We start from the raw sequence: 14,728 nt of genomic DNA, 5'->3' as shown, positions 1-14,728 counted from the left end.
GGCCTGAGGCAAAAGGAAGGCCTAGAGGGCAGCTCTGGGACTGGGACAGAGGAGGAAGAGGAGGCTTTGGGGAGGACCCGCCTCCCCCACTGACCCACTGCCTCAGAGGAAAGACTGGCAGAGATGCCCCCAGGCCCTAGCATGTCCCTTCTGGCTCTTAAAGCAGCTGGGTGCTCCTAGATCTTAGTGGGAGGTGTGGGGTGTCAACACGGCCCTCCCCACCCCCAGATGGACAGCATTGCTAAGCTTGGGCCTGCCATGATGTTCACATTCTATATGTATCAGAATCATGGCTCAGAAAATGGGGCAGGGTGGTTTTGTGATACCACTTAGAGATCCATGGGGGCCCAGGCAGGGGGCTAGAAATGGGCCAGACTCACTTCAGTTATGAAGTTAAAGCAAGACCTTTAGGGCCTTTAGAGATCTGATCAGCATCAGTGACAAGGGAGACCCCCTCAGAAATCCTGGGTGGCTAAGCAGGTTAACATTCCTGGACAGCAGGCCTGTGGCCAGAGCAAGACACAGCCAAACACTTGTGCCCAAGGTAAGAACATAACCACAAAGTGAGGATGGGAACCACATCTCTTGTGACAGAGTTAAACCCATCTTTCTGAGGCCATGGACCAGACTGGGGGCAAAAGCAAGGTCTTGCTTGGGTCAGGGATTCCCAGCAGTTCGCCCTTCCAGTCTCAGAGCTGAGCCTCCCAGCCACACCCTCAGCATGGCCCCTTCCAGTCCCATCACTCACTCAGCCTGGTTCCAGGGGATTGGCTCCACTTTGGAGTTGGCCAGCAGGTGCGGACTGTACCGCACCTCCACGTACACCACGCCTTCTTTGGCCTTCATCTCTACAAACTCATAGGCGATCCTTTTGATAGCCTCCCGGCAGCCCCTGGGAAGGGAAGAAAGGGGTTGGGAACAACCTTCCCCAAGTCCCTTGGGAACTCCAGGAGCAAATGACGTCCCCAACCCTTAGCAGATTAAACCCACTTCTGGCCCCATCCTCATCCCCCAGACCCAAGCTCTGGGCATCCACTGGATAAGATCCCAGACACTGGGCAAGTCCTATCAGCTCTACTTTGGAACTGCATGCCAGTTCTCACCCCTCCATCCTGGCCTGAATCACGCCATCTCTAACTGGCCTCCCTATCTCCATGCTTGCCCCTGTCATCCTGTTCTCCACCCAGCAGCTGTGACAATCTTTTAAGAAGGTAAATCAAAGCATATCACTTCTCCCCGCGAAGCCCCAATAGCTTCCTGCTACGGAGAGTGACATCACAACTCCCAGGTCCCGCCCACAAGGCCTGCATCCTCCAGGCCTTGCCAGCCTCCCCAACATCTTCCTTCTCCCTCATTCCCTGAGGCCACTGGAGAAGACACAGGCCTGCGCTTCCCCGATACTGTCCTACACTGCGTCTCTCCCGCTCCCTTGGTTTAGAGCCAGCTCAAGCTTCACCTCCTCAGAGAGGCCTTCCCTGACCGCCTTATCTTTTTTTTTTTGAGACGGAATCTTGCTCTGTCGCCCAGGCTGGAGTGCGGTGGCGCCATCTCAGCTCACTGCAGCCTCTGCCTCCCGGGTTCAAGTGATTCTTCTGCCTCAGCCTCCCGAGTAGCTGAGATTACAGGCGCGTGCCACCACGCCCGGTTAATTTTTTGTATTTTTAGTACAGACAGGGTTTCACTGTGTTAGCCAGGATGGTCTTGATCTCCTGACCTCATGATCCGCCCACCTCAGCCTCCCAAAGTGCTGGGGTTACAGGCCTGAGCCAGTGTGCCTGGCCCAGACCGTCTTATCTTCAAACGGCCCCTCCACCATTCTCCTGGGCTTTCTTTTTCTCCCAGGTCCTTATCACTACTCAACATTGTGTGTCATACGGCTTATCAGCCAGTTTGCTGTATTCCCTACTAGAATGCAGTCTCCATGTGGCAAGGATCCCTCTGTCTTGTGATGGCTGTGACTTCTCAGCTGAGGACCATGCCTAGGACAGAGTAGCCCAATATTTGTTGGTGATGGAGTTAAGGCTGGCAGGGAAGAGAAATAAGAGAAAAGGACACAGCTGGACAAGTCCAGAGGGATGCCTGGATGTGGGAGACACGTTGGATACAGTCATGGACTTGGATCCTTGTGCCCACACTTATCTGCTGTGTGACCCCTAGTTAGTCACCCTCTGACACCTACGTCAAGGAGTTATTGTGGGGACAAATGAATCAAACTTCATAAACCCCACCCGGGCCAGTGCTCGGAGCAGAGCGGATAAATGCTCAAAACATTTTCATTGTTATTACTGCATGTTTGTTCCAGAAGCAAGGCACAGATTGGCCTGCCAGGGCCACTGTGTGGATCACATAATTGTGGACTGTGCTTAGCTGGAAGTTCCCACCATGAAGAGTGAAAATGAAGTGGTTACTGGAATGTGTGAGGGAAGGCACACAAGTGCCGGGAGAGCCCAGCGTGGGAAGAAAGTGCCCTGCCCAGGGGAGATCAGGCCACTCTCAGGAGAAGGGGTCACTGGAAGTTCTTGCATCTCAAGGATGAGGATGGAGGCCGGGCGCGGTGGCTCACGCCTATAATCCCAGCACTTTGGGAGGCCGAGGCGGGCAGATCACCTGAGATCAGGAGTTCGAGACCAGCCTGGCAAACATAGTAAAACCCCATCTCTACTAAAAATACAAAACAATTAGCTGGATGTGATGGTGGGTGCCTGTGATCCCAGCTACTTAGGAGGCTAAAGCAGGAGAATCCCTTAAACTGGGAGGTGGAGGTTGCAGTGAGCTGAGATCGCACCACTGCACTTCAGCCTGGGCAACAGAGCGAGACTCTGTCTCAATAAATAAATAAATAAATAGGTCATTGAAATTTCTCTCTAGCACTCGCGCATATCCCTTCTGGGCCTTTTCAGTACCTAGTGCTGTTCCCCAGCGACTCAAGACAAGAAAAAAAAAAAAGCCTTTGAGAGAATCTTCCCCATATCTCCCCGCCCCCACCCTATATTCAGGCCTCCCCTCCCCTCACAACACGAAGCCCTGAACTAGGAGATAGATGGCCCAGGTTCAAGCCCTGCACTGCCTCTGACCCTGTGTTCTTAGCTCCCGTATTCTGCCATTTCTCTGTAGAAGTTGAAGCAATTTCAGTCCATCACACCCACATCTCAGAAGGGAAAACTGAGGCCTAAAGGCACTGGAGAGACTCACTAAATGTACACAATGGTGAGAAAGACAGCTGTGGTTTCAGAGCACCTTCTCTGGCCCCCACAGGCTGAGGGACAGGCCTGGTCCTAGTCATAGGGATCGATGCTGCCCCAGGACCTGCGGGTTGGGGGCAACTCACGCGATAGCAGGCATGTAGTAGTCAAACTTGGCCAGGAAGTCTGGGAGGGTGAGCGGCTTGTCCATGCCGATGACGTTCAGCAGCCCCTCTGCTATGTTAGCTGGGAGGGCGATCCCTCTCCTCCTGGAAACAAAACAGTGAGTGGTGGACCAACCCGGGGCAAGATCTAGGCAGGCCTGACAGGCCAGGGTGGAGCAGACTCAGGAGCGCCGGCCTCCTTGCAGGACCACAGCAGGAGACATGGGCATCTCTCAGTCCAGCTGCCCCCACTGGACAGATGGGGAAACTGAGAACCAGGACCAGAATTTTTCCAGCACCTTCTACCCCCAATGCACAAGTCAGCAAATCTCAAGGGGGACAAACAGGTTGAAGTCGTGTGTGTGTGTATGTGTGCCCACGTGCACACATCCCCTCCATATCCTTGGTTGACTGATGCTTGGAGACAAGGAAAGTGCCAGGGCAAGCTCATGGCTTCCTCCTCAGCCCCAGGAGCTGGCACAGCCAGCTGGTCCTATGCCCAGTCAGGGGTTATCAGGGGCAGTAACCAGCGTCACAATTCCCAGGGTAGGGGCAGGCGTCAGGACTTCTCCACCCTCCATCTGGCTGGCACATCAGAGGCTTGCCCGGCCCAGCACACTGGGAGAGGGCTGGCGGAGCCTCAGGGGAGGGGCCCAGTGGGCCGCCATCCAGCTCAGACCTCTCTCCCCTCCCCGCCCACAGCCACCACACCAGGCTGGACAACAGCAGCGCTCAGTAAGGGCATGCTGGAAACAGCCCCTCTGGCTTAGAGTCTCCATTTCTCCCCAAGCATCTCGGCTTCCCCTCCCAGCCACGGGAAGCAGGGTGCAAGCTCGGGGGGCTTCCTCCCTTCTGCACATGCTCCTGCCTCCTCCTCCCATCCCGGCTCTCTTCCAGCTCACAAGGTCACCTCGAGCCTCAGTCTCCCCTTTTTTTAAAGATAAAAGGGACAGCCAGAGAACACCAGACATTAAGAAATGCTTCTAGGCTGGCATGGTGGCTCACGCCTGTAATCTCAGCACTTTGGGAAGCCGAGGCGGGAGGATCATGAGGTCAGGAGATGGAGATCATCCTGGCCAACATGGCGAAATCCCATCTCTACTAAAAATGCAAAAATTAGTTGGGCATGGTGGTGCGTGCCTGTAATCCCAGCTACTCGGGAGGCTGAGGCAGGAGAATCGCTTGAACCAGGGAGTCAGAGGTTGTGGTGAGCCGAGATCATGCTACTGCACTCCAGCCTGGCGACAGAGCGAGACTCTGTCAAAAAAAAAAAAAAAAAAAAAAGAAATGCTTCTAACATGAGGGACAAAACAAGAGAATAGACAAAAGCACTCTGAGGAAACAGTGCAGAGAACAGATGAAAACCTAAGAACCAAAACAAAAAAGACATGAATATCCTCAAAGAGATGAGAAGACACAACATCCTTGAAATGAGGGAACATTCAGAACCTAAGAACGAGCCCCCGGAAATTTACAAGAGAATGCGGCAGCAACCGTCAGGATGTAAGAAAAGAACTGGAAGCAGCCAGGCGCGGTGGCTCACGCCTGTAATCCCAGCACTTTGGGAGGTCCAGGTGGGCGGATCACGAGGTCAGGAGATCCAGACCATCCTGGCTAACACGGTGAAACCCCATCTCTACTAAAAATACAAAAAATTAGCCGGGCGTGGTGGCGGACACCTGTAGTCCCAGCTACTTGGGAGGCTGAGGCAAGAGAATGGCGTGAACCCAGGAGGCAGAGCTTGCAGTGAGCCGAGATTGTGCCACCGCGCTCCAGCCTGGGCAGCAGAGTGAGACTCCATCTCAAAAAAAAAAAAAAAAAAAAAAAGGAACTGGAAGCTAAAAGTGAAGAAATCCTCCACAAAGTAGAACAAAAGACAAGGTGATGAAAAATAGGAGTAAACAGTTAAGAAAATTAGAAGGTTAAATCAAGAGGTCCAAGCATCCAATTATCCACAAAGCAGGAACAGAAAAATAAGAGGCCGGGCACAGTGGCTCACACCTGTAATCCCAGGACTTTGAGAAGCCAAGGCAGACAGATCGCTTAAGCACAGGAGTTTGAGACCAGCCTGGGCAACACGGTGAAACCCCTTCAAAACACAAAAATTCACCAGGCGTGGTGGCGTGCTCCTGTAGTCCTAGCTACTTGGGAGGCTAAGGTAGGAGGACCACCTGAGCCTGGAAGTCGAGGCTACCATGGGCCAAGATTGCACCACTGCACTCCAACTTGGGTGACACAGTGAGACCCTGTCTCAAAAAAAGAAAAAAAGAAAAAAGAAAAAAGGAGGAAAATGCCAAAGAAACAGAGGTTTGACCAAATAGTATCTGTAAGTAAGTAAGTTTGTAAGTCCTTGAATGGCTTCTGTTATTAAAATATTAAAATGTTTCCCTATATAAATATGTTTCCTAAGCCCCCTGAATGTGCTCCCTTCCCCATCTGTTAGCCCCGGTCCCCACGAGTGCCCAGAAGGTACCACCAAGGGGTCACCCTGGTGCCCACCAGCCTGCTAGTCAGCCCACCACGGCTCCTTACCAGGCCCTAATCCCTGTAAGAGCCTGCAGGGGAATGGTGCCCTGGTGCGGCACTGGCACCTGGAGGTCGGAGCTCAGTGCCTCGGGTTCCCCTGAGACGGCTTCCCCTCCTACTGCTGGCCAGCTGCCCCAAAGTCACCCTCACAAAGGCTTGCCCAGTAACTGTGGCCCCTGAAGAGCTTGTACCAGTTGTCAAACACTGTTCAGGATATCACTCTGGAAGTGCTGGGTAGAAGGCAGGAAGATGATGCTAGGGCTCTGGCTCCCATATTGCCAAACCCAGTGGCCACATTTTCCTGTGACCTGCTGCACCAGCCATGTGCAATTCTCCTAACGGTCTCCCTCCAGCCCCCGGGACTCCACCTGCAGGGGCTCTGCCCTCTGGCTGTTCTCTCAGACTCTGCCTTTCACACACCTGGCCAGGCCAACTCATCTCCTTTGGTGGTTTTCAGCTCAGGATCCAGAGGTCCACAGCTTCTAATTCTCTATGCCCACACACCACCACTGAGGGCCTGTGATGTGCTGGGCACTGGGCAGATAGCAGTGACCAAGACAGACCCATGTGTCTGGCTGCCTGTTGAGAGGCAGGCATCTCGTGCCACCTTTCCCCTTCCTCTAGCTCACTCCCTTCTCGGGTTCCACACTTCCAAATACGGCTCCTCCATCTGCCCAGCTGCCCACACCAGAGATGGGCACCTCCCCATGCCCACCACCAGCCAGTCCCCAAGAACAAATTATTTTGCTTTCTATTTCTCCTATTCGATTCTTCTTCTCCAGCCTCCCTCCTCAACAACCATCAAGAAGGATCTTTTCAACACAGTTTAGACAGAGCAGCCAGGGAAGGCCTCTCTGAGGAGGTGACATTTCAGCAGAAGCCTTGGGGTGGGGGCGGTTCTGGGCAGGGAGGGGTCTGTGCTAAGGCTGCAGGCAGGAAGCGGTGGGCATTGGAAGCGCAGGGTGGCTGGAGGTCAGAAAGCAGGCATTTGTGTAGATGATGCACCAGGGAGGGCAGGGCCAGGCTGGGCTTAGGAAGGGACTGGGGCTTTGGCTGAAAGCACTGGGAAGGCACTGTAGGATTTCAAGCAGGGGACTAGCATGAAATAATTTACTATTTTAAAAGCTCCTCTGGCTGCTGCATGGGAAACAAAATGGAGGGAAGCCAGAGCTGAGGCCAGAGAGCTAATGTGGGGGCCCGACAGAAGACAAAGAGCACAGGGGACTCCCAGTGTCTCCCACGGGACACGGCTTCTAGAAGCTGCTCAGACTGAGCTGGAAAGTGCCCATCTGGAGCCCAAAGTTGAAGCAGGAAAGAGCTCTTCTTAGGGCCCTGGCACCTCTTGCTGTCCCTGGCCACCCACACAAGCCGAAGCTCCTCATAGGGCCACGCTCTGTTTTTTCTTTTCTTTTGTTTTTTTGAGATGGGGCCTTGCTCTTGTTGCCCAGGCTGGAGTGCAATGGCACAACCTCGACTCACTGCAACCTCCACCTCCCTGGTTCAAGCGATTCTCCTGCCTCAGCCTCTCAAGTAGCTGGGATTATAGGTGCGCACCACCACGCCTGGCTAATTTGTTGTATGTTTAGTAGACACGGGGCTTCCCCATGTTGGCCACGCTGGTCTTGAACTCCTGACCTCAGGTGATCCACCCGCCTCGGCCTCCCAAAGTGCTGGGATTACAGGCTTGAGCCACCACGCACGCTATGTTCTTAGATGATCCCTACTCCATGGTCAGCCACAGCTGCTGTGCTGGGGCACTGTCTGGTCCTCTTCCGGCCTTGGTGGGCAACACAGCCACAAGAAGCCCCACCTCAGGAGCCCAGGGAGGGAGGGAAGGAGGGAGGATGAGCTCAGGGGTTGCAGGTCAAGTCCATCTCCCACCCCTATTTATCACATCATCCCAGGCAGGAGCTCTCCCCTCTAAGGCCCTTGGTGCCCTTGTCAGTAAAACATGATAATATTTTCCATGTAGGGGTGCACAGAGGAAGAAATGAAACTTTGTGTGTCATGAGAAAGAGCAGACTCTGAAGCCCAGTGGTCTGGGTTTGAATCCCAGCTCTGTGGCTTAAAGGCTGTGTGACCTTGGGCAAGTAACCCAGCCTCTCTTTGTTTCCTAGGTCTGGCATGTTTGAAAAACATCCAGTGTGGACTAAGCAAGGAGCCTTAGAGAGGTCAGAGAGGCAATGCAGGCTTTGCAGAACTTTAAGGCCCATGTGTGGACTTTGGCTTTGACCCTGAATGAGATGGGGAAGGTGGGGAATGAGCTGGGAAGACCATGGGTTAAGGCTCTTGCTTCAACTACAGCACTACGGGGCCCGTAGAGAGGAAGGCCAGAGTAGATGGCTGAGACCAATCAGGAGGCCACAGCACCAGGGAGGGGCAGTGGTGGCCCAGACCAGGGCAGTGATCGGAGGAAAGAGCAGCCAGGTTCAGAATCTCTGTAGAAATAGCTGACAGGGTTATAAACAAGACTGAGAAAGAGGCTGGAGAGGCCCCTGAAAAGGCCAGAATCCTGGGAACTGGAGGAAGGAGAAATGGGTGAGGACAGTTAATGAGGCAGGCCTGAATCCCAGAGCTGGAAAAAAGGCCACTGAATTGGGCCTAGCGGGGCTCAAGCCAGGGGCTCCCCTCCTCCTTCCACTTTTAGCCCATATTTGTGTGCATTTACAGACACCCATATCTGAGTGTGACAAACTCCCCAGTTCCCTGCCTGCTGACTTCAGGCCAAGCTCCAGCTGGCACCTGCCTCATGCCATCTCCAAGGCCCAGAGATGGTATGAGGAATGGACAATCAGACCAGTGCCCCTCCCGGCGGCTCCTTTCCCCTTTCTCTTGGCCCCACCCGGAGCTCCCAGTCCCTGGCTGCAGCTGATGAGCCCTCCATGACCCCTTAATGAGTGCCTGGGTTCGATCTCATCTTGGTGCCCCACTGAACAACCTCATTAGGGGCCTTTTGGCAAGTTGGCCGCTTGACATGGGCAAAGGCCAGGCAGAGATAAGCCAAGAGGCTTCACTCCACTTAAAGACATAAGCTCTAATGAATAAGAATATTATCATTAAGTGACATTTATGGAGCACATTAATGTGTGCTAGGCCCTGAACTAAGCATTTTACGTGCGTCACTTCACCAAAACCTCTGACGGGGGGTAATGGCCAGGGCCATGGACTCGGGGCGGACTATCTGGGTTCAAACCTCCGCCCTGTGCTTACTGGGCACCTTACTCCACCTACCACAGCTCAGTCTCCTCATCTGTAAATGACGGCAATAGAGTTCCTATCTGACAAATTGTTGTGAGGATTCAATAACTTAACCCGGGCAAAGTGCTTAAAGAAGTGTTTGGCACACAGGAGATGCTAATATGCTTATGCCTTGCAGTTAAACGGAATCAAATCAATGGCAGCCTCCTGGGGCAGAAAAAGGTCCCTGGAAGTGCGAAAAGATGGAGAACAGTGGACTTAAACCAGAAATCTCTCAGGGAGTTGGTGCAGATGCTCGCGAGAGTTGGGGGCAACCCCCCAGGGATCCCTCATTCTCTCCACAGGGGCAGGCCTCTGAATAACAGGATTCTGGCTTATGGAGCAGAAATGTTCAAATTTGGGTCCCGAGCTGAATTTCAAGACTGTGAGGGAGAGGCTGAATTCTTTCAGCTCCAGACAAAATGAGTGTTGTGCAAACATGCGAGGAACACAGGTCGGCTGGGGCAGGGCTGGGCGGACAAGGAACCTAGGTCATCTCTCTAGGGAGGGCCTGTTCTTAGCCTCAGTTGATAGAGACCAAGTTCGCAGACAGGAGATAATGTGTCCAGATTTGAATCCAGAGGTCATCTCCTAGGTCATCTCTCTAGGGAGGGCCTGTTCTCAGCCTCAGTTGATAGAGACAAAGTTCGCAGACAGGAGACAATATGTCCAGATTTGAATCCAGATCCACTGGCCTTCGAAGTCCCTGCCCTTAAATGCTGGTCCTAAGAGAGGAGCTGCTGTGAGCCCTTGAGGTCTGGGTAGGAAGGGAAGAACCTTCCCCGCTGGGGAACAGGGGGACCCTCTGGCCCCCTAGCATCTCTGAGAGCTGAGGCAGGAAGTGTGTTCTCACTTGGAAGATGCAGAGATTTGGGCCCAGAGTGGGGGAGCCACTTTTCTGTGACTCCTAGCAAGTTATGACCCTGATGATATAGTAAAACCTTAGGGGTCAGACAGCCTTGGGTTCAATTCTTGATCTGCTATTAATTTGTGTGACCTTGGACAACTGTCTTGTCTGAGCCCATTCCCTCCTCAGTAAAATGCAGAGAGCATATCCTCCTCTTCCAAGCGTGGAGGAATTCAATGAGCTGATAAAGCCCAGCCAAGCTCTAGGAGATGCTCAACAAATGGTACTGGCATCTCATGTGGGCACATCACCTGCTATAGGCTCTCAGCTAAGTCAAAAGACAGGAGCCGGGCACGGTGGCTCATGCCTGTAATCCCAGCACTTTGGGAGGCCAAGCTGGGTGGATCACTTGAGGTCAGGAGTTCGAGACCAGCCTGGCCAACATGGTGAAACCCCATCTCTGCTAAAAATACAAAAATTAGCTGGACGTGGTGGCATGTGCTTGTAATCCCAGCTACTCGGGAGGCTGAGGCAGGAGAATGGCATGAACCCGGGAGGCGGAGCTTGCAGTGAGCCGAGATCGTGCCACTGCACTCCAGCCTGGGTGACAGAGCAAGACTCTATCTCAAAAGAAAAAAAAAAAAGACTGATTCAGCCCTGGGAACTACCTTCATGCACGTATGTGGGTGGGTGCGGAGAGCACGCGCAGGCCTGGCTCACCTGACACCAGGAGGACAAGACTCAGAGGCCCAGAAAGCTCAGGAGTTGGTCTGCGGGTCTCCAGCTCAGTGCTGAGGCCTCCATGTCCCTAGAGCCCTACTTCTGGCCTGGAGCTGGCTTGATTCCCACAGGGAGACAGAAGGAACAGTGACCCTGGAATTCCCCAGGGGCCTCTGGGTGGAACTGTGGACCCCACTCAAATCCCAGGGAGAGAGGGCTCTTCTCTGTGGACTTACCTGCCATAGTATAAGATGGTTTCAGGCTTGATGGCTCCGTCTAGGTGGACATGCAGTTCTACCTTCAAGGGGGCAGGGGGAAGAGAGAGAGAAAGAGAGAGAGAGAACAAACACCTATGAGTTCGCGAAGGACTTTTCAGAGCTTAATGTTAACATTAATCATGATAACCATTAGCCACCATTTTACTGGCTGGCTGCTGACCCCACACACTTCAGTAAACTCTGTACTGCACTATCTCGTTTAATCCGCTCCTGGGATATGGGTTCAGCTGTTATCTCAATCTCTTTCACAATTGAGGACACTGAGGTTCAGAGGGGTTAAATATCTCATCCAAGGCCACACAGCTTGCAAGTAATAAAAGCAGGAGCCCAACCCAGCATCTTTGTTCTTAATCGCAGCTGGTGAGTGGCAGAGGCGGAATTCTAACCCAAGCCCAATTCCAAAGCTTGTGCTCCAGGTCACGTAGGCAGCTCCCACTCTCAGCCAACTAAATAAACTACTTTAACAAAAGGGATTGACCCAGATGTCCCAAACTAGGAAAGAGCCACAGCATATATCAAAATTCAGGATCCATTTTCTTTTTCTTTTTTTGAGATGGATGGAGTCTCACTCTGTCTCCCAGGCTGGAGTGCAGTAACTCGATCTCCACTTACTGCAACCTCCACCTCCTGGGTTCAAGCAATTCTTGTGCCTCAGCCTCCTGAGTAGCTGGGACTATAGGCAGGTGCCACCATGCCCAGCTAATTTTTGTATTTTTAGTAGAGATGGGGTTTCACCATGTTGCTCAGGCTAGTCTCGAACTCCTGACCTCAGGTGATCCACCCACCTCAGCCTCCCAAAGTGCTGGGATTACAGGTATGTGCCACCGCAACCGACCCAGGCTCCATTTTCAAAAGCAGATGCTACTCAGGCATAGCCTATCAGGAATCAATATTAGGCAACAGAAGATCTTTCTAGTACTCCAGAGTTTAAGAGTAGGGTCCTTGGAGACAGCCCATCTGGCTTGACTCCCAGTTCTGCTGTGTGACCTCAGACAAGACACTTGACCTCTCTGAGCCTCAGTTTCTTCAACTGAAAAACAATGGACTATTATGCCTGTCCAAGAAAAATTGTAAGGCTGAAAAAGGGCAGTGTAGGTGGACATGGATAGCCCAGAGGAAACAGCCCCTGCCACTCAGTCAGGGTGTTTACCACGAGCTGTTAGGAGAAGCACAACCAGCAGTGGGAGATGGTGGGGAAAGGGACTTTGCTGTTCCTGCTGTTCCTGTTCCAAATGATGGAAGCTTTCCCCCTAGCCAAGGGGAGATCCAGAAAACTCTCAGCTGACATCTCATGCTGGGGTGGGGAGCATGGAGAGCTGGATAAGAAAGTTGGCTGCCCTGGCTCAGGAAGGAACAGCCAAGGAGCTGCTGGCCCAAGGGCGTCTAGGAGCACATACATGAGCTGCCTCCTGCAGAGGAAACCCAACCCAGGCCCATGGGAGGCCAGCAGGGAACAGAGACACCAGAGGTCCCATCAGCAGGACCTCAGAGTCATCAGATCTCTCCTGAGGTCATCCAGCTGGCAAGGGACAGAGTGGCCTTCACACCCAGTCTCAGGGCCAACTTAGTTGTTGAATTCCCTGACAAAATGAGTTCAGTTCCCACCCAGCCAAATGTTTGTTTCTTGGGTTCTCAAAATATGCTCAGCATTGGGAATACTGAAGCTTATAGCCCAGGGAACGGCCAACCAGCTGTGTGACCTCAAGCAAGGGACCTCACCTCTCTGAGCCTGTTTTCTATCCTTAACCCTCACAGGGCTATGGAGAGGGCCCAGCCAGAGAGCTGGAGTCGCACTGTATAGAGCATCATGCGGTTAGAACTGGAATCTTGGCTCCTCCACTCACTCCCTGCCTGACCCTGAGAAAGTCACTTCACTTCCTGTGCCTCGGCATCCTCATCTGTTAAATGGGGAGAATGACAGTCCTTCCTTCTAGGCTTCGTGAGGGTTAACTGCATTAGTACGCAGGGAGTTCTTGGCACATAGTGAATGCTAAATAGTTGTCAACTAAAAGTCAATGAAGGCTGGGCATGGGGGCTCACGCCTGTAACCCCAGCACTTTGGGAGGCCGAGGTGGGTGGATCACCTGAGGCCAGGAGTTTGAGACCAGCCTGGCCAACATGGTGAAACCCCATCTCTACTAAAAATACAAAAAATTAGCTGGGCGTGGTGGTGCACACCTGTAATCCCAGCTACTTGGGAGGCTGAGACAGGAGAATCACCTGAACCCGGAAGGCAGAGGCTGCAGTGAGCCGAGATTATGCCACTGCACTCCAACCTGGGCGACAAGAGCGAAACTCCATCTCAAAAATAAAAAATAAAAATAAAAGAAAAGTCAAGGAAGGCCTGGGCTCCTGCTGGATGGTAGATTGTAGAGTTAAACAGAAGGGTCCAAGTCCTGTTCCTAGGGCTTTTACAGGCCCCAGAGTGGGAGAGGCATTAAGCAAATGTCACATGGGAAAATGTACAGTCACAAACCAAGACGACTCCTTGGGAAGTACAAACACAGTCCTATGACAGAGGGTAACAAACAACAGAAGTGAACACATCTAGAGGGCCAACAATGAGCCTGAGCGAAAAGCTAAAGGACAGAGAGGAACCTGCAACGCAAGGCAGGGGTGCGGAGGGAGGCGGGAAGAAAATTCCAGGCAGAGGGAACAGCATGTGCAAGGCCCCATGGCAGGAGAAAACGGGGTGTATGAAAGGGATTAAATAGAGGTTCAGAGAAGGGAGGGTTCATGGTACTGGAGAGGCTGCAGGACAGGACCACTCAGGCAGGGCTCTGCGGGCCACGAGGAGTCAGGCTTTATCTGGAAAGCACACAGAAGCCATCGCAGGGTTGGCAGCTGGTTAGAGAAAGAGGATGGCTCACCCCAGGCCAGTTAGAGGCTACTGCAACCATTTGAAAGATGACGGTGGCTTGGACCAGGGTTGTGAGGTGCATAGAGGAAAAACAGGTGGATAGAAAGAGATGCCAAGGCTCACACTCCAGGTTAGGCGTGGGTGGGGAGCAATTCCTGCAGTGTGAGACAGAGAACTCTGGAAGAGAAGACCAAGTCCTGAGCTCCCTCCAGGAGGGAGGATGCGGGGGAGGGAGGCATGATTGGTTTGGTCTTAGTTATGTTAAACTGGAGACGCCTTTTGTTTTTTGTTTTTTTAAGATAGAGTTTTGCTCTGTTGCCCAGGCTGGAGTGCAGTGGCTCCAGCTCGGCTCACGGCAATCTCTACCTCCCGGGTTCAAGTGATTCTCCTGCCTCAGCCTCCCGAGTAGTTGGGACTACAAGGACCCACCACCATGCCCAGCTAATTTTTGTATTTTTAGTAGAGATGGGGGTTTCACCATATTGGCCAGGCTGGTCTTGAACTCCTGACCTCAAGTGATCTGCCCACCTCGGCCTCCCAAAGCGCTGGGGTTACAGGTGTGAACCACCGTACCCAGCCAACTGGAGATGCCTTTGAGATATCCAAAGGTAAATGGAGGAAGCCAATGGGATACAAGAATCTAGAGCTGGCCTGAGAAGCCCAAGCTGGGAATGTAGGTAGGAGTGTGGGTGAGTGCAGAAGCTGTGGGCTTGAAGGAGCTCACCTAGGGAGAGAACATCAAGGGAGGTAAGGAAAAGGCCTAGGATGAAGCTTGGACCAGCGCAAGCACTTAGTGGCTTTACGGAGGAGGCTGAGCCTACGGAACCATGGCCAGAGAGGTGGGAGGGTGTGTGGTATGCAGAGGGCTGGGCCATCAGATGTCAAGGAGGAGCGAGCAACGGTTCACAGGGTTA

The 14,728-nt window shown here is 52.8% G+C and overlaps 1 protein-coding gene across 4 annotated transcripts in view; it reads right to left on the bottom strand.

Annotated features, from left to right (window-relative positions):
- ADA (adenosine deaminase) overlaps window positions 1-14,728 on the bottom strand; it is a 33,204-nt gene that overhangs the window by 6,797 nt on the left and 11,679 nt on the right. For all 4 annotated transcript variants that reach the window (XM_058433040.1, XM_032143310.2, XM_058433041.1 and 1 more), the window contains exons 2-4: window positions 10,913-10,974; window positions 3,329-3,451; window positions 749-892 (exon numbers count right to left, since the gene is read on the bottom strand). In XM_058433040.1, the coding sequence (XP_058289023.1) occupies window positions 749-892; window positions 3,329-3,451; window positions 10,913-10,974 (329 nt within the window). The remainder of the gene's footprint in view (window positions 1-748; window positions 893-3,328; window positions 3,452-10,912; window positions 10,975-14,728) is intronic.

Source organism: Hylobates moloch, unplaced genomic scaffold, assembly GCF_009828535.3.
Source record: "Hylobates moloch isolate HMO894 unplaced genomic scaffold, HMol_V3 SCAFFOLD_21, whole genome shotgun sequence".
NCBI lineage: Eukaryota > Metazoa > Chordata > Mammalia > Primates > Hylobatidae > Hylobates > Hylobates moloch.
Note: the sequence above shows the minus strand (reverse complement) of the source record. Positions and strands in the feature narration are given on the sequence as shown.